The 19,766-nt window shown below is 37.5% G+C and overlaps 1 protein-coding gene across 1 annotated transcript in view; it reads left to right on the plus strand.

Moving 5' to 3' along the window:
- The window catches only part of rab18a (RAB18A, member RAS oncogene family), a 44,213-nt gene extending 33,958 nt beyond the window's left edge, over window positions 1–10,255 (plus strand). The window contains exons 4-7 of the mRNA XM_043690511.2: window positions 4,355–4,427; window positions 4,624–4,742; window positions 7,883–7,949; window positions 8,428–10,255. Coding sequence (XP_043546446.1) covers window positions 4,355–4,427; window positions 4,624–4,742; window positions 7,883–7,949; window positions 8,428–8,603 — 435 coding nt within the window. The 3' untranslated portion in view covers window positions 8,604–10,255. The remainder of the gene's footprint in view (window positions 1–4,354; window positions 4,428–4,623; window positions 4,743–7,882; window positions 7,950–8,427) is intronic.
- Window positions 10,256–19,766: the final 9,511 nt, after the last annotated feature.

Raw genomic sequence — 19,766 nt, forward strand, 5'->3', positions numbered from 1 at the left:
GCCTCCTTATCTTTCCTATAATAGGGCAACCAGAACTGGACACAATATTCGAAGTGTGGTCTCACCAGGGACTTGTAGATCTGCAGCAAAACCTTGTGGCTCTTAAACTCGATCCCCCTGTTAATGAAAGCCAAAACACATTATGCTTTCTTAACAACCCTATCCACTTGGGTGGCAACTTTGAGGGATCTATGTACTTGCACACCCAGATCCCTCTGTTCCTCCACACTGCCTAGACTCCTGTCTTTAATCCTATATATTCAGCATTCGAGTTCGACCTTCTAAAATCCATCACTTCGCGTTTATCCAGGTCAAACTCCATCTGCCATTTCTCAGCCCAGCTCTGCATCCTGTCTATGTCACACTGCAGCAGCCCTCGATACTATCAATGACACCTCCAACCTTTGTGTCATTTGCAAATTTACTCACCCACTCCTCAACCTCCTCATCCATTTATAAAAACTACAAAGAGCAGAGGCCCAAGAACAGAGCCCTGCGGTACCCCACTCAACACTCTCCTCCAGGCAGAATACTTTCCATCTACAACCGCTATCTGCCTTCTGTCAGCCAGCCAATTCTGAATCCAGATAGCCAAATCTCCCTGTATCCCATACTTCCTGACTTTATGAATGAGCCTGCCTTGGGGAACCCTATCAAATGCCTTGCTGAAGCTCATAATGCACCACATCCATTGCTCGACCGTCGTCGACCTGTCTTGACACCTCCTCGAAGAACTCCATAAGATTTGTGAGGCATGACCTGCCCCTCACAAAGCCATGCTGACTGCCTTTAATCACACTATGCTTTGCCAAATAGTCATATGGGAGTACCCTAACCAATACTGTCTGTAGTGTTTCAAAAGTAAAGCTCACTAACACCTGATTGTTGTTTTGATGAAGCCTACATGCCAATAATTTGTTTTAGGAAGAGAAATATAAACAGTGTGAGAAGCAAGTACAAGAATAGGTTTAGATGAGGTGGGCACAAACTTGTTAAGCCTTGTGTTGTGCAGTACTAAAGCTAAACACCAAATTTGATCCTTAAACACTTGTTGTCTGACTGCACGGTCTCCTGGAGCAGATCTGGCTACAGGTACATTGGAGAGTACTAAAACCAAATTAGCAGTCGGTGGTGGCTTATCATTGCAACAAAGTTTGCAATAATTTATATCCGATTTCGTTGGAATGATTAGGAAGTTAATTGTTGAAAGTTTGGCCATCTCAACTTCCGGATATCACTGCAGGGGTTCCTCAAAGCTGTGTCCTAAGCCCTGCTATCGTCAGCTGTTTCATCTATAACCTGCCCTGCATTATAACATCAAAAGTGGAGATGGTTGCTGATTGCGCAATGTTTAACACCATTCACATTTCCTCAGAATGAAGCAGTAGGTGTCCAAATGGTGTAAGATCTGAACAATATCTAGGCTTGGGCTGTCAAACAGCAACATTTGCAACATGCACAAGTGCTGGGTAATGGCCATTTCCAACATCTGAGTATTGCAATTGCTCTTTGACATTCATTGGCATTGCCATCACTAAATCCTCCACTGTTTATATCCTCGGGTTTACCTTTGACCAGAAACTGCACTGAAATAGCTATGCAAATGCTACAGAGGTCAGATATGATGAGCAGCTACGTTTTTGATGTGTTTTCACATGAGCAAAATTTAGTGTTATTATAAAGATGTTATGGTGAAAGGGCAATTGTTGAAGAGTGTAAATGTGGGAATATGCAAAGTTAATTCAGTCTCGAGTGGCTAAATGTTCATTTTGGCCTGTCGTTAGCAATGCTTTAGTTACCTCAAACTTCTTTCTCTGCCCTTTTTAAAACATTTACTGAGCTGGGTCTCCTGACATTAGTAGATCCAACTAATATCTACTGATTAGCAATTGTACCTGTTAATTTGTGCCATATGAGTAGTGTCTGAATGAGGAAAATTTAATGCAAACTCAATATTTAATTCCCAGTGCCAGGATGCTTACTGATTAGGATCTAGTACATTTCAGATGCAGATTTGCCAAACCATCATTAGAGATCCTGATGCCACCAGGGCATTCAACTGAGTACAAAATCTAAAATGAATGGTCTGCAATTATGTAGTAAAGCTAATTTATTTTGAATCACCTAAATAAATTACCAGAATGATTTGTTTCAGATAGAAGCTTACTAAAGACAATATCTAAAATTGCAAAAGTAAAATTCTGTGGAATCTAGAAATAAAAGCAAAATGTGCTGTTTAATAATCAGCAGGGTGGGTATCATCTGTGGAGAGTGTGTTAAGATTTGAGATTACCATTAATTAGAAAGTACAAAAGTTCACGACGGCAATTGAAGCAGTTACCTTGTCACAGTCCACTCTTGCTAAGTCTTTGTTTAACAGAATTCTGTTAACTTGAGCTGTGTTGTTCATTAACATTATACATTTGGATAGGTTTGAAAGCCATCAAATAAATCACAAAATTCATAGAGTAAGTGATAACCTTTCACAGCCCTGGAGTTAACATGTGATTAAATTGGGTTTTGTTCGCCCTTCTGCTTGAACAAGTGTTCATGTCTTCTGCTATGAATATTGCTAAATCTAGGTAGAGTTTCAGATTTCAACTCTAATTTTGAGGAATGGTTAAAATCAAGGGCATATGTACTAGCTTAGCTGTAATGATTTCCTTGCTACTAAGAATGTCTTATTGTTTATAAATCTTTTCACCCTCTGGAACCAGTTATGTTACATATGGATCACTATCAGAACTGTCTTGCTCTCAAAAGTGAAGGAGTTCAGAAAAACCTGTCCCACCCATTCTTTTTGTTTAATTGCTTCTGTATCCTTCAAGTAAAATTCTTGGATTGGCTCAACTTCACATTTAATTCTTGACAATTTAGACAAACTTTTGGATCATTCGCTATGTAATTAATCTCCTTACCATTCCATGAGGTCACTTTTAAAAAATCTGTCGTCTTACCAATGTAGCTCGTTTTATAAGATCATCTGGCATCACCATCTGGCATGTTTAAAATTATGCTACTGGCTGCTTGGGTGCGTTCAATCTTCAGAAATAGTTTAAGAATTCTTGACTTTTATAAAGGTTGTATCTTAAAAAAAAACCCATAGACTTTGGCTGTTGCTGTCTTTAGCCATAGGGGGGCGCTTACAGCCAAATTATGGGTTTGTTACTCTGACATTTAGTGAGCTGAAATCCTCATGCTGTCATTGTTAAGACAAGTGGAATCTGCTGGGCTTTAGAATGTTGAATTTAGCAATAAGTGAAAAACCCTTTACAGTTGGTGAAGCATATACCATTAGTTTAGCATTGGCACGCTTACATACTTAATCTAATTCTACTTGCCAGAATTTTCCACACAATATTTGTTATTCTTCTCCATGTTAATCCATGCCACTAAATGGAGAAGCTTCTCATTTGTGCTGTCTGTCTGTTACCTTTATAAACATGCTTGCAACATTAATGCATCACTTTCTAGGATTTTTTAGGTACTGTTATCATTGGTTGTCTTTTGTTTTTAAAATATTCATCTGTTTGGCACTCTTTCCATAAAAGTTTTTTAATTTACTTGGATGAAATAGACTTGCTCAGGATTACTAAGATGCAGCTGTTTGAGCATAACAAATGTATTCAAGTAGTAGTAATGAGGTCAAAATACATATATGTTAAATGAAAATATAAATGAAGCGAGCAAGACTGAGTTTGTATTTTAGACAAAGCTCTCAGTAGTTTAAAAATTGAAACTAACAGAAATGTTTTGTCTTCAGTCCTTATTTGGACCTACAATTCCAAACATCAAATTTGTGTGGTGCTGGAAAAGCACAGCAGGTCAGGCAGCATCCGAGGAGCATTGGAATTGACGTTTCGTGCATAAACACTTCATCAGCCCTTCATCGGGCTTATGTCCGTAACGTCGATTTCCCCTGCTTCTTGGATGCTGCCTGATCTGTGCTTTTCCAGCACCACGTTCTGATCCCCAACATCTGCAGTCCTCATTTTCTCCTAATCAAATTGGATTTCAAGCATAAAATATTTATTACCTTACAGTTAAAAAGTGACTTCATTTCTAGTTTAGAGGTTCCAGCTATTGTTTCATACAAATGGTTTAGTAGGTGAAATATGGTTGTATATTTCTCTTTTACAGAAGATATAATGAACACCTAAAATTAATTTTGTTTCATCTTTTCAAAAAATTCCAGCTGAGCACTTAATTAAGTTTTATTCTGCTTTAGCCAAATATTAATACTGTAAACTATTAAAATGTAACAAGGCAACTAAATGACAAATACAAAACTCTTTTCTCTCTACTCCACCTGACACCACTGTCATCATTTTATGTCATTGTTCTTTGATTTCAGGACACTGCTGGCCAGGAACGGTTCAGGACCTTGACTCCTAGTTACTACCGAGGGGCACAAGGTGTTATACTAGGTAAACGTCTGATTTCATACATACCATGTATTAATACTTTCAAATTTCTTAGCAATGTACCTTTTCTACCATAAAATAGGCTTTAGATATGAAGTCCCAAATATATTGCAGTCCAATTAACAATCCATTCAGTACTGCTTTGTCTTCAAGATTAAACTATTTGCATATAATAAATTTGGAAATGCTTTTCTTCCAGTGTATGATGTGACCAGAAGAGAGACCTTTGTAAAATTAGAAAATTGGTTGAATGAACTGGAGACATATTGCACAAGAAATGATATTGTGAAAATGCTAGTCGGAAACAAAATTGATAAAGTAAGTGCAGCAATTTAGATTTTGTTACGTTTCTTTATTTTTAGTTTATTGTACTGCATAATGTTATGCCTCTCAAATCTTATAAGTACCATATATACTCATGCAAAAGTCAAATTTTTTAGACTATGTTTTTAAAGGTTAAATTTATGGGGTCAACTATTACGTGGTTACTACTTTTGAGGGGCTGAATATATATATCATAATGAGCAGAAGCCCAAATAATAACTAAACGAGTAAAGAAAAAAAAGTTGCCACCTGACGCTGACCTGATGTGTCTTAAACTTGTGTGCCAAATTCTTACTATTTCCCTCCGTTTTCTCTCATCTGTTGTTTTAGTTTTTCAAACGAATAAACTAACTAAAAACAAATTCATTTCCTCACTGTAACATTTATGTAAGGATAATACCTTCACTCTCAAATGTTGCTCTGTTATCTGTGAAGAATTAGAGTTGATTTTTATGCAAGATGTATGGAAAATTCCAAATTATTTGGTCAAAAATAGGGGGTCGGCTTTTATGAGATCGACTTTTACTCGAGTATATACTGCTAAGTTGTTTCTGAAATACCCTTTTCGATGGTAGAGTTGGGATTTGTTCCTTAATAGTGCCTGTTCTTAGTCCATAAATATTTTCAGGCAATTTGGTAGCATTAGCAGCTGAGTATTTTGTATTTAAAACGAAATAGAACTTAGCTATTTGAGCATGTCTATCTGCATTATGCTGTTTTTCCCAACATGCTGCAAGGCTAAGCCAGTAGATGGAGCAATGTACAGTACAGAGTGTTTTCACTGTAGAAGCAAAGTCCGATGGTTTTCACTGCAGTTCGAAGTTTGTTGTTTATGTATGCAGGGATTTTCCATAGTCCAGACTAACCTGATAGTTGGGAGACTGATTTCTGTTGAGACTTTTTATGTATGCGTGTGCATGCTTCATCCTTCATGTGTGCTCTGCCTCAAGGCACGTCCTTGTCTTATTGCTTGCTACTGATTATATAGATGCTTGTATAGATATTTTAAAGTTTCCTTTTGAATGATGCTATATCAAACTTTGTGTAATAATTTATTGTACTGCTGGTCATTTTGTGTTGGGACCATTCAATCCTTGCAAATCAGAATGCCAGCACTTTGCAATTTTTTAAAATCAGTTGAATGCTCCTACACCAACTAAAATGTTTCTGGTGTTGCTTAATAGTTTTAAAAATAAGAGCACTTTCACAATGCAGGTATCCATATCTTCCTTAACGGTAATTAGCTAACTGTGATCACATTGCTTTCCTTTCAGATATTGCTTGTTTCAACTGCCTTCTAATGAATCTTGATTGTGTTGAAGTTCATTTTAAATGCTTACATATTGGTGGCCATCTTTGAAAACTAGAATGTAATTGAATTATCACAAAGAATATTGCTTCAATTTGCACAATCTGAACTCAGAATATTATCCGATGACCTTCTACTCAGACATTGGTATCAGGTTCAAGTACAAATTTAATTACTAAAATCTTTCCAGTATTGGAAAATAAATACATGTAATAATATTTAAAGTATGCTGTTATTGGTTCATATAAACTATATAAATTGAGCTCCTCTCAAAATTTTGAATGGCTGCTTATTGTTTCTTTAATTTGAAAAGTCTAAACTTACTAATAGGTGATTCTTCAATTTTGAACTAAGATCAAAATGCTAGAAATACGCAGCAGCAGCTGACTGAGGAAAAAGACTAATATTTTTATGAACAGTTGATTTCCAAAATTAGCTTGTCAGTTTTCTTGCATTTCATTTTTGTAAAAATTCAATAGATCTGTACTGTAACATTTTTTATGGCCTGCCAGAACAGGCGCACAGTTTTCTAAAATTATCTTCTGTATTGTGATAGCCCAAGCTGACCACTATATTTGGAATTTAATTCTTTCTATATAGTAGCTAAACACCTGTTCTGTCGAGTTTGTTGTTGTGGTGAGTCTTTGAACAAAACAGTGACCTCAATTACAGTTTGCTGCAATTTTGAAACTGCAAATGCAAGGAATACCAACACTTTGGAGATCAAAATAGAAGTCATTGAGCATTATAAAAATAAATGATTCTACTTTAGATCTTCCACAAAGTCTCTTGTGATCACCCATGTCCATCAGAAGGTATTAAGAATTGTGATTTGTCTCCGATTCAGTGGAATAATACTGCGAAGTTTTTCATTTTATGTGGCAATTATTGACACTTCTGTGTCTTCCATTGGAATTCAAGATACTTTCACACTTTGTTTTCTTGCTTTTTTCCAACTTTCTACCAAATTACGCAAATTCTATCAAATTCATACCAAATTAGGCACATTTTAAAATTACATTTTGTACCCCTATTTAATATATATGAAATGTCTTTTGAGTTGTTAATCCATTTTACTTGTCAAAATAACAAAGGACTTTTATATTTGTGGATCAAGTGCTTGTATGCTAGTAATCAGAGAGGCTGACTTCAAGGTCTTATCTTTATAAATTATCCCTGTGACATTTTCTGACTGTGTTCTAAGTATTTCCTGATCAACCTGTTCAGTGATGTTATGATATACCTCTGGAGCAGGTGGCACTTGAACCCAGACCTCCTGATTCAAACGTAGGCACACTATCACTGTGCAACAAGAGAGTTTTAATACACTAATTTTTTCTGGCGCAATAAGCACCTGAGAATAAGAAATCTGTATTTACTGTAATCAGATAATTCATTCTTATTGTGGGTATGCATTTAAGGCATCACTTTGGCCTATGTTAATGGGTATTCTACAGCTATTGAGCGCCAGTGTGAAAGATACTCTGTATTTCTGATCATTGTGTTTCTTGGAGTAAGAACCTTTTATAGCTCAGCTATAGCAGAGGTCCACGTAGCAATTGCAGTCCTGGTGGGGTGTGGGATTAACTATGATGACATGCACTAGAATGCACCTTCCTTTCCTTTCAGGCTCTCTTCTGGGCGTAGCATCCTTTTTAAGGTTGTTTTTCTATGTTAAACATTTAAATAGTTTAACTACTCTGCAAAATTTTTTTTGAATTCTTATCATTGCAACAGAATTTAAAGTTATAATGATGTTTATATAAGGTACATTTTTAAAAAAACTGATTATTTTATTTATTAATGCAAAGCTGTTCTGTTGAAGGAAAACCGTGAAGTAGACCGGAATGAAGGCCTCAAGTTTGCAAGGAAACATTCTATGTTGTTTATAGGTAGGTTCGCAGAAGTAACTGCTGAATTTCTGTTTTTGAATTGGGCGGAAATGAGGAAAAAGAGTAGTTGGAGGATCATATAAGGAATTTCAACAATTGCTATTGAATATACTTATTGGTTAATTTAACTGTTCCCTTTCTGCTAGATTAAAAAAAAGGTCAATGCTGGAAATCAACTTAAGTTAGACTCGTGGAGCAGGCCAATGATACCTGATGAGGAGGATGTGGTTTTCTATTCCTTTTAGGTGTTGCTAGAACCGCTTGATAGTTTTGTTTTGGAGTATGTTGTATTTATTTTGGTTACGATGCATAACAACCATTGAATGTGATTAGTTTTATTCGCTTGCAGTTAAACAATTACAATATGCTATTATGCATCTGTACACTTGTATTTTTCTTCACATTTGAAAGTAACTTATTGAGCACTTAAAAACACACCAAATGTCATCTAAATCTTTATCAAACATTTATTTTCCAGAATCAAGTGCAAAAACACGTGATGGTGTGCAGTGTGCGTTTGAAGAACTCGTTGAAAAAATTATTCAGACTCCAGGTTTATGGGAAAGTGAGAGTCAGAATAGTAGACTTAGATTATCTGATTCGCCTGACGCCAACAGTGGAGGTTCTTGTAGTGGATATTGCTCTTTGCTGTAAACTGTAAAATTTATGATGAAATTATCTCTTGCCAATTTTAAACAATTGGTGAGCTATTTGTATAAAATCTAGAGTTGACATTGCAGTTTGCACACTTTGTTCACATCATGTAAAATAATCCCCAATAATTTGCCCAAAGCCCAGATTAGTGTTAGGCATGCAATCTAGAGTCAGTATTCATAAAACACTTTGCTTGTAATGTCAAAAATATCCTCATAATTTGCAACAGTTACATATTAAAACTCTCTGCAACTGTTTTCATCAGAGGGGGTCAGGGTTCATGTGTACATGTTCATGTGGTCTAGTTTCATCGAGAAACAATCTGCCCATTGTAGATGCAATATATTTTCTTCCTTCTCTTTGTTTGTATTTTTACACACTTTAGTGCTGAACTACTTACGTCTTTCCCCAGCCCCCAACCTCAGAAATGTTTCATATGGTTTGCGAACTTTGGAGTGTATGTGGTATGTGTTGGGAACACTTTGGTGTTAAAATGCTTCAATATAACTGAATTTTCACTGCTGTTAGTCTAGCTGAATAAACATCTTATAAATGCAAGAGAACAGTAAGCTTGTATCAGATGTTAAAATAACATTCTTTCATTCATAAACTGGTAATTAAGACTGTTCTAATAAAATCTTGCTGAGTTTTTAAAAAACTTATCACTTTACTGGTTGTGCTTAACAAATGCATTCCAATATGCAGACACGCGAATTGTAACTCTTGAAATGATGGAACTACACGATTCTTGTAGCATCCATACCATAGGATGAATTTAGAAGCTGTTCTGTGCTAACCAAAGGGAGGAAGCATTTGGAAAAACAATTGGAAACATTTGACTTTTTCAGTTAGCTAAATGCTAAACTGCATTTAATGTTCTTTTAATCTTGCCTTCAATGTATGTGTATACATTTGACACTATTATTATAGAAGTACGTTATTGATTACACTTTGTAAGTATTGTATAGAAAAACTGCAATATTTTCTTTAATCATTAAATCTTTTTAAGATATGCAAATTGAAGATTGGTTAGTAATAGTAAAATGTCAGTTGTTAAAGGTGTAGCTCACTTGCAATGGTGGTTGTTGCACTGTACATTTGCTGAAAATTGAAAATCTAAATTTGAAGTGTGTTATCATAAATGAGATTTAAGTAAGTAATCCCTGTGCTGTTCAATTTCATTCTTCATTAATAACATTAGATGATTTTTGCTGCAGTCCTTTGAATAATCCAAACATTTCTTAAGAAAAGACTAAAGAGCTTGAGTTGGGCAGGTTGAAAAGCCATATGTAGAAATAAATTTAGGTGTTTCAGTTATTGGGCAGCACTATTGAATCAACTATGTACGATCCCATTCACTTAATCTTCTTGAAATCAATGCTGTTGAGATTTTATTTCTGTAAAAGAATACCACTTCAAAGTTTTCATTAAGCTAGATTTCAGAGCATGCAATTGTATTGAAGATAACATTGAAATTATGTGCTTTTTAAGTTGCATTTAGGAAATGCAAAATGTTAGATGCTTCAATATTATTTTGTTTGAACTCTGTACTCTGGTTGATCAGCGATTCGTACATGATACATTTTTCAATATATTTACTGTGGCCTGTTTTGTAGAATGCAATAAACTGCGAACAGGTTGATTAGAAAATATCTACACTTAATCCTGTGTTTCATTGAGTTATTTTTAAAATAATTGTTAAATGGTTCCAAACCATTAACAATTTTGTAATTTAGTTCTCTTATTAGGTAGAATATTTTCTGGTACTTCCTTTTGTGATGTAGCCTGTTTGTTTCTACAAATAGCATAAACATGATTAACATGATATAGAATCAAGTGTAGCAGCTGGGTTTTGTTCTGCTAAATGCATTTCATTATTCTTGGAAGGTCTGTAGCTTTACTTAAAAGTGCTACGCTACTCCTTGATCAAGCTCATCAAATAGTTCAGGCAATTTTAAATAGTTAGCTGTATTAACCTGGAATGTCCCAAGTTCAGTCTTTGGTGTTGAGTGAACTACCCAGGGTGTCATTATGTCCGTATTAATTTCAGCGCTCCATTTTCAAGAAAACTAAAATCACTTCCTTGAATTAAATGCAGCAGGTTCTACTGGACATCGCAACGTAAATCCAATGCACAGTGAGATTTTACTTTCACTTCTGTATTTGAACATCTCATACAGTCACATTCGATGCCCCAATATGAGCAGTGGCTGCTTCTGATGTACTGGAGCTAACCTGCCTGAGCAAGGAGTAATAAAGGATTCGGGAGAAAACTGCTGAAAATGAGAAGTAGTACTACAGTATCCTTCAACGATGTAGGTCACTTTATCACTTCAGTTAACAGTTTAAAAAGTTAAATTGTTTCTCCCACTGTAACTGATTCCACACTATAACTGCTAGTGTTATAATAATGCTGATGTAAAATTTGGAATTTGAGAATAATAACTATCTTTGACTATAAATAAATCTATTTGGTATTGTATTGCTAAAAGTCTGAGGATTTGTGAAGTAATTGTTTGCTATTTTATAATTATGATGCCTGAACTATTTGATGAGCTTGATCAAGGAGTAGCATAGCACTTTTAAATAAAGCTACAGGCCTTTCAAGAATAAAGAAATGCATTTAGTAGAATAAAACCCAGCTGCTACACTTGATTCTCTATCGTATTATATTAGAATATATAGTGCATGAGCAAAAATTCTACATGATTCATCTTCCAAGGTATTTGTTAACATTTAAAAAATATTACTTCTATTTGAAAGCAGTGCATAAAGCAATGTGTCATATGAACTTGCCTGTTTGTTTATCTTAACAGATAGGAACTTCTCTGAAGTTACCCTATTTGAAATAGTGAACCAGTCACCAAATTCTCTTCTATCACCAACTGAACCGTAGCATTAGTACAGTTGCACAGTCTTCCCTCAGAATCTACGATAGTCACCCTTCACTCTTCTAAACTCTAGTTAAAACAAGCCCAATCTGTTAAACCTTTCCTCACAAGATAACCTACTCATCCTCTGGCAATTCATTCCATGTGTGAAACGTTGTCCCTCTGTTTCCTTTTAAATCTCTCTCCTCTCACCATAAAATTATGTCCTAAAGGTTTGAACTCCCCAACTTTGGCTCTTCACCTTATCTATACCCCTCATGATTTTAGAAATCTCAAGGTCATCCCTCAATCCCCTACATTCCAGTGAAAAAGGTCCTAGCCTATCCAGTGTCTCCTTATAACGCAAGCCCTCCAGTTCTGGTAACATCCTTTCTAATTTTTTCTACACCTTCTCAACTTAATAATATCTTTCCCATAGCAGAGTAACTAGAAATGCACACAGCACTCCAAAAGTGACCTTACCAATGTCCTGTACAACTGCAATATGACATCCCAACTCCTATACTCAGTGCTCTGGGCAAGGAAGGCAAGTGTGCGAAACACTATCTTTACCAGTCCATCTACCTGTGATGCTACTTTCAAGGAGCTAAAGCATGAAGTCTCTCGGTTTGACAACACTCTTCAGGGCCCTGTGATTAACTGTAAGTTCTGCCCATATTTGTTTTACCAAAATGCAACACCTTGCATTTATCTAAACTAAACTCCATCTGCCACTCCTCAGCACATTGATCCAATTGATCAAGACCCCTTTGTCATCTTGGATAACCTCCTTCACTGTCTACGATGCCTCCAGCGTTAATGTCATCTGCAGACCTACTGACTATGATTCCTATATTCTCATCCAAATATAAATGACAACAGTCATTTGGATTCCTTTGGAGCACCACTGGCCACCGATCTCCAGTCTGAAAATCAGCCCCCCTCCACAGTTTTCTGTCTCCAACCATCAAGCCAATTTTGTATCCAGTTGGCAAGCTGTCCCTGCATCCCATGTGATCTAACTTTACTAACCAGTCTACCATGCAAACCTTGCCAAAGGCTGTACTAAAGTCCATGTAGTCAACGTCTGTCACTTTGTCCACATCTATCTTCTTGGTTATATCCCCTCGTGTAGAAAAGTTTTACTAGAATGTTGCCAGGGCTGAAGAATTATAGCTATGAAAGAAATTGGAGAGTTTGAGTTATTTTCCTTGAAACATGTAGGATAGATGTTGTGAAACTTGAGAGAGTTTATAAAGATGTTGCCAGGGTTGGATGTTGAGCTATAGGGAGAGGCTGAATAGGCTGGGGCTATTTTCTCTGGGGTATCGGAGGCTGAGGGGTGACCTTAAAATCATGAGGGGCATGGATGGGGTGAATGACCAAGGTCTTTTCACCGGAGTGGGGTGGTCCAAAACTAGAGGGCATAGGTTTAAGGTGAGAGGGGAAAGATTTTAAAAGGGACCCAAGGGGCAACCTTTTAATACAGAAGGTGGTGTGTATATGGAATGAGCTGCCAGATGATGTGGTGGAGGCTGGTACAATTACAACATTTAATTTCATATGGATGGGTATATGAAAAGGAAGAGTTTAGAGGGATATGGGCTAAATGCTGGCAAATGGGATCAGATCAGTTTAGGATATCTGCTTGGCATGGACATGTTGGGCCATGCTGTATTACACTGTATCACGCTGTATCTCTACAACAGAGAAGGCTTAGGGATAACATGATTGAGGTATACGAAATTGTGAGGGCTAGCGATAGAGTAGACAAAAGGAACCTGTTTATCTTGGCAGACAATTCAAAAACCGGGGTTCATAGATTCAAGGTAAGTGGCAGAAGGTTTAGAGGGGATGTGAGTAAAATTTTTTTAATGCAGCAATTGGTGTGTCTGGAATTCACTGCCTGAGTTGGTGGTGGAGGCAGAAATTCTAAGCCTCTTTTAAAAAGGACCTGGACCTTATGTACAGAACGGAAACAGACCCTTTGGTCCAACTCGTCCAAGCTGACCAGATATCCTAAACTAATCTATTCCCATTTGCTAGCACTTGGCCCATATTGCTCTAAACCCTTCCTATTCATATAACCTTCCAGGTGCCTTTTAAATGTTGTAAGTGTACTAGACTATACCTGCACCTTAAGTGTTGTAAACTGCAGGGCTATGAGCCATATGTAGGAAGATAAGATTAGAAAGGACATCTGGGTGTTTCTGGGTTGGCATGGAAATGATGGGCAGAGTGGGCCCCTTCGGTGCTATATCACTTCTTCAATGGTTTTAATAGTTCTTTTGGGAGTCCTAAGTAACTGCTAGGATGAGGGAAGCTGCAGGAAAGGGTAGTATTGTTTTCAAGGAAAGAAAGTTGAAAGCAGAGAACAGAAAATACAAATGTTTTCACTTTCAACTGGGATGATAATAACAGATTTAAAAGGGAAGATCCAGTACCTGAGAGGAGAGAGCTAATTATAATATCAGCTTTGGCAAGTTGGAAAATTGGTGATCAGCAGTTTAATGGAAAAAGGGTTAGGAGAAGCAGATGATGAATCTTAGAGAAGGCATTAGCCAAAATAGAAGACTAGTGAAAAAAAAGCTATATGTTTGGAGCTAGGGGAAGGATAATCTTTGGGGTAAGCTTGGTTTGATTGACAAGGTTAAAAGAGAGAAGGGATTAGTGGTGCTGGAAGAGCACAGCAGTTCAGGCAGCATCCAAGGAGCTTCAAAATCGACATTTCGGGCAAAAGCCTTTTGCCCGAAACGTCGATTTCGAAGCTCCTTGGATGCTGCCTGAACTGCTGTGCTCTTCCAGCACCACTAATCCAGAATCTGGTTTCCAGCATCTGCAGTTATTGTTTTTACCTAAAAGAGAGAAGGGCAGCTGACCTGATTGTCTCAATCTTGCTCACAAAGTTCTTTCCATTTGTTGTTGAGGGAAGAGGGCTTCAAAGTGATGGTTGTTAGTGTTGTCAAAGTCAGGACTATCTTCACATTCTTAGATGACCTGGAGTAGTAAGCAGATTTTACAAAAGATGCTTGATTGGCTATAGCCAGAGTTACTGATGAATAGCTAAATCAATAGACAATAGGTGCAGGAGTAGGCCATTCTGCCCTTCGAGCCAGCACCATTCTTTATGATCATGGCTGATCATCCTCAATCAGTATCCTGTTCCTGCCTTATCCCCATAACCTTTGATTCCACTATCCTTAAGAGCTCTATTCAACTCTTTCTTGAAAGTATCCAAAGACTTGGCCTCCACTGCCTTCTGGGACAGAGTATTCCATACACCTACCACTCTCTGGGTGAAGAAGTTTCTCCTCAACTCTTATCTAAGTGGCCTACCCCTTATTTTTATACTGTGTCCTCTGGTTTGGGACTCGCCCATCAGCAGAAACATGCTTCCTGCCTCCAGAGTGTCCAATCCTTTAATAATCTTATACATCTCAATCAGATCCCCCCTCAGCCTTCTAAACTCAAGCGTATACAAGCCCAGTCACTTTAATCTTTCAGCGTAAGATAGTCCTGCCATTCTGGGAATTGATCTCGTGAACCTATGCTGTACTCCCTCAATAGCCAGAATGTCTTTCCTCAAATTGGGAGACCAAAACTGCGCACAATACTCCAGGTGCGGACTCACCAGGGCCCTGTACAGCTGCAGAAGGACCTCTTTGCTTCTATACTCAATTCCTCTTGTTATGAAGGCCAGCATGCTATTAGCGTTCTTCACTGCCTGCTATACCTACATGCTTTCTTTCATTGACTGATGTACAAGAACACCTAGATCTCATTGTACTGCCTCTTTACCTAACTTGACTCCATTTAGGTAGTAATCTGCCTTCCTGTTCTTGCCACCAATAGTGGATAACCACACATTTATCCGCATTAAACTGCATCTGCTATGCATCCGTCCACTCACCTAGCCTGTCCAGGTCACCCTGTGTTCTCCTAACATCCTCCTCACATTTCACCTTGCCACCCAGCTTTGTGTCATCGGCAAATTTGCTAATATTACTTTTAATACCTTCATCTATATCATTAATGTCCATTGTAAAAAGCTGCGGTCCCAACACTGATCCCTGCGGCATACCACTGGTCACCGCCTGCCATTCCGAAAGGGAGCCGTTAATCACTACTCTTTGTTTCCTGTCAGCCAACCAATTTTCAATCCATGTCAGTATTTTGCCCTTAATACCATGTGCCCTAATTTTGCTCACTAACCATCTATGTGCGACTTTATCAAAGGCTTTCTGAAAGCCCAGGTATACTGCATCCACTGGCTCTCCCTTGTCCATCTTCAAGAGTTACATCCTCAAAATATTCCAGAAGATTAGTCAAGCATGATTTCCCCTTCATACATCCACGCTGACTCTGACCTATCCTGTTACTGCTATCCAGATGTGTCGTAATTTCGTCCTTTATAATTGACTCCAGCATTTTTCCCACCACTGAGGTCACACTAACTGGTCTATAATCATTTGTAAACTATAAGCATTCAAATCTCTTCCTCCTTTTCTAAATTCACTTGTGAGATGTGGATGTCACAGGCTGGTCCAGCATTTATTACCCATCCCTAGTTTCCTTCAGAAGGTGATGGTGAGCTGTTGTCTTGAACTGCTGCAGTTTGTGTGCTTTTGGTACACCCACAATGTTAAGTGATGAAATGCCAGCAACTTGGATTTAAGAGAGTGAAGTTGGTGCCTGTATCGGAGACAAGAACTAATGTGGGAGTGAGTATGGGTTTTAGAACATAGAAAAGTACAGCATTGAACAGGCCCTTTGCTGAGGATTATTCCTAATCTAATATAAAATAACCTAACCTACACACCCCTCGATTCACTGCTGTCCATGTGCATGACCAGAAGTCGCTTAAAAGTCCCTAATGACTCTGCTTCCACCACCACTGGCAACACATTCCATGCATTCACAACTCTCTGCACAAAGAAGCTACCTCTGATGTCTCCTCTATACCTTCCTCCTAATATCTTAAAACTATGATCCCTCGTGCCAGTCAATCCTGCCCTGGGGAAAAGTCTCTGGCTATTGACTCTATCCATGCCTCTCATTACCTTGTATACCTCGATCAGATCACCTCTCTTCCTCCTCTTCTGAAAAGCTTAGTCAACGTCTTTTCGTAAGACAAGCCCTCCAGTCCAGGCAGCATCCTGGTTAACCTTCTTTGCACCCTCTCCAAGCCTCCTGTCCTATAATAGGGCAACCAGAACTGGACACAATATTCCAAGTGTGGTCTCGCCAGGGACTTGTAGATCTGCAGCAATAATTTGTGGCTCTTAAACTCAATCCCCCATTAATGAAAGCCAAAACACCATATGCTTTCTTAATAACCCTATCCACTTGGGTGGCAACTTTGAGGGATCTATGCACTTGAACACCAAGATCCCTCTGTTCCTCTACACTGCCAAGAATCCTGTCTTTAATCCTATATTCAGCATTCAAGTTCAACCTTCCAAAATGCATCACTTCGCATTTATTCAGGTTGAACTCCATCTGCCATTTCAGAACCCAGCTCTGCACCCTGTGCACTGCAGCCTGCAACAGCCCTCGATGTTATCAACAGCACCTCCAACCTTTGTGTCATCGGCAAATTTACTATGCCACCCCTCAACCTCCTCATCCAAGTCATTTATAAAAGCTACAAAGAGCAGAGACCTAAGAACAGAACCCTGTGGGACACCATTCGCCACTGACGTCCAGGCAGAATACTTTCCATCTACAATCACTCTGCTTTCTGTCAGCCAACCAATTCTGAATCCAGTCAGTTTTACTTGGACATGGAATCAAAGGTGGATATGAGGGTGTGATTAAGGAAATCAACACAATTAGAAATGACATTGTAAATAGAAAACCAAAGCTAGACATTTGGAAGCTTTCAAAAAAGATTGTGTCTTAAAGAAGAGTATTTAACTAGGTATGATGTAGAAGGTAAATATGATTAGTGGGGAATACAAGGAAATTATTAAAGATGGAATAACTTTGGAATCAGGAGACTACGTGAAATGGCAAAGTCAATAGGGTGGCCACAAGTGGGAGAGTTTCCATAAAAGCATTTTCACCATTGCAGTCTTAATGGAAAAATGATTCTGCATAACTGATTTTTTTACAGTTAGTCTTTGTATTATTTCAGTGAGTGAAACTTAGTATTAGCACAGTGGAGAAATGCTTAGTACAGATTTTGCATTGTATAGAAGGAATCATAAATATTCCAAGAAGTCAGATACTTTTTTGTACAGTATCCTTATTTGAGTCTATTTTGTAACCATATCCTGATGTAGAATGGAATGGAACAGGAAGACAGAAGAAAAGGATTTATACACTAACACAATGGAAACAATTCTGTCTGTAAAAATTCAAGGTCCCTGGCAAATAAAAATATTTAAAATTTTCCTCTGAAATGTCCCACATCAGTTCACATGTGATTTCAGTCTTAAGCTTGAAGTGAGCAGGATCTATATTAAATATTCCAAGTGTAACTTATATAACTAAAAATATAATGAACAAAGGCTCCCCAATCAGCAGAAGTGAAATACTGTAACATTTTAGTAGATTTGTATACCAGTTCTTTTAAAAATTCCACCCTAAAATATGTTTCATTTTCCTTAGAAAATTATTAGTAATTTATATCATGATACAGAAATTATGCTGATTATTATTACAGGCATTGAGGAGTTATATTTATTTTGTATTACAGGCTCCAGAAGACATTTTTGAAAAAAGTATACTGTTACCCATTTCTTAGCAACATTCTTAAAAAGACCAAATATTGAGTACTGTTGGCATAGTGAAGAATATCAAAGAAACTAGTTGTTAGGTTGCCACATTGGCAAAGTATCTGAAGTGTTTCAATTTCAGTTGAAATTTATTCATTTTTGCTAATTCAAAGAAAACTGCTTCGTGTTCAAGCTAACATGCCTGGTTGAGGACTGCAGTTTATATTAAACAGTCCATTGTGGTAACCCCCGTAAGACATGATCAGTTTTAGAATCCTTGCTCACTAACTTGCACCTCTTATTCGTAACAATTTTTCAGCAGATGGCACTGAATTGAAATAGATTAATTTTCAATATTTTCACCATTATCGATCAATTGTTAAGAGCAAACAAACAATTGGATAAATTTTAATGCGGTGTATATGCAATCCTTGCACTAAAATTTAATGTCTAACAGAGAAATACATAATGCATGAATTTTCAGTAGAGTGAATTTATTCAATTTGGTTTCGCTAATCTTAGCACCAGAAACATCTGGACTCACCTCGAGTAATCCTCAAGCAATTTAACAGTTACTGGTAATGACCATGGTTGTAAATCCAACTTTGGAGAATAAGAAACTGCGAGAGGTTACGCAAAACAGCATATTGCTAGAGTTCAGTCATGTGCCAATTTTCATATTTTGAAAAATTAACTTAAAGGGCTTTTCATATTTTGAAAAATTAACTTAAAGGGCAAGCATATCAGAACTTTTTGCTTAATCAAACTTCAGATTTTAAGGAAGCAAATTTATCAGCAATTCATCTCAATTGTCACAATAATTATATTTAATTTGATTTCTTGGTTAGTTCTCAACTTTTATGTGCTTGTGACAAATTCACTTGAACTGCCAAAAAGTATTGAGTTGTTAATCAGGCTCTGATTCTCCAGTAGTTAACAAATCTAGGTTTTATGAGAATTAAATAATCAGTTGAGCAACATAGAACATCGGCCCTTGATTATGCTTCGACCAGTCATACCAATCTGAAGCCCATCTAACCTACGCTATTCATTGTGTCCATATGTTTGTCCGATGACGACTTAAATGCACTTAAAGTTGGCGAATCTACTACCGTTGCAGGCAAAGCATTCCATACCCATACTACTCTCTGAGTAAAGAAACCTCTGACATCTGTCCTATATCTATCACCCCTCAATTTAAAGCTATGCCCCCTTGTGCTCGCCATCACCATACTTGGAAAAAGGCTCTCCCTGTCCACCCTATCTAACCCTCTGATTATCTTATATGTCTCTATTAAGTCACCTCTCAACCTTCTTCTCTCCAACGAAAACAGCCTCAAGTCCCTCAGCCTTTCCTCGTAAGACCTCCCCTCCATACCAGGCAACATCCTAGTAAATCTCCTTTGCACCCTTTCCAAAGCTTCCACATCCTTCTTATAATGTGGTGACCAGAACTGTACACAATATTCCAAGTGCGGCCGCACCAGAATTTTGTACAGCTGTAGCATAACCTCATGGTTCCGGAACTTGATCCCTCTATTAATAAAAGTTAAAACACTGTATGCCTTCTTAAC

Source organism: Chiloscyllium plagiosum, unplaced genomic scaffold (genome assembly GCF_037043375.1).
Source record: "Chiloscyllium plagiosum isolate Xiang-an unplaced genomic scaffold, Cpla_swu_hap1 HiC_scaffold_5, whole genome shotgun sequence".
Lineage (NCBI taxonomy): Eukaryota > Metazoa > Chordata > Chondrichthyes > Orectolobiformes > Hemiscylliidae > Chiloscyllium > Chiloscyllium plagiosum.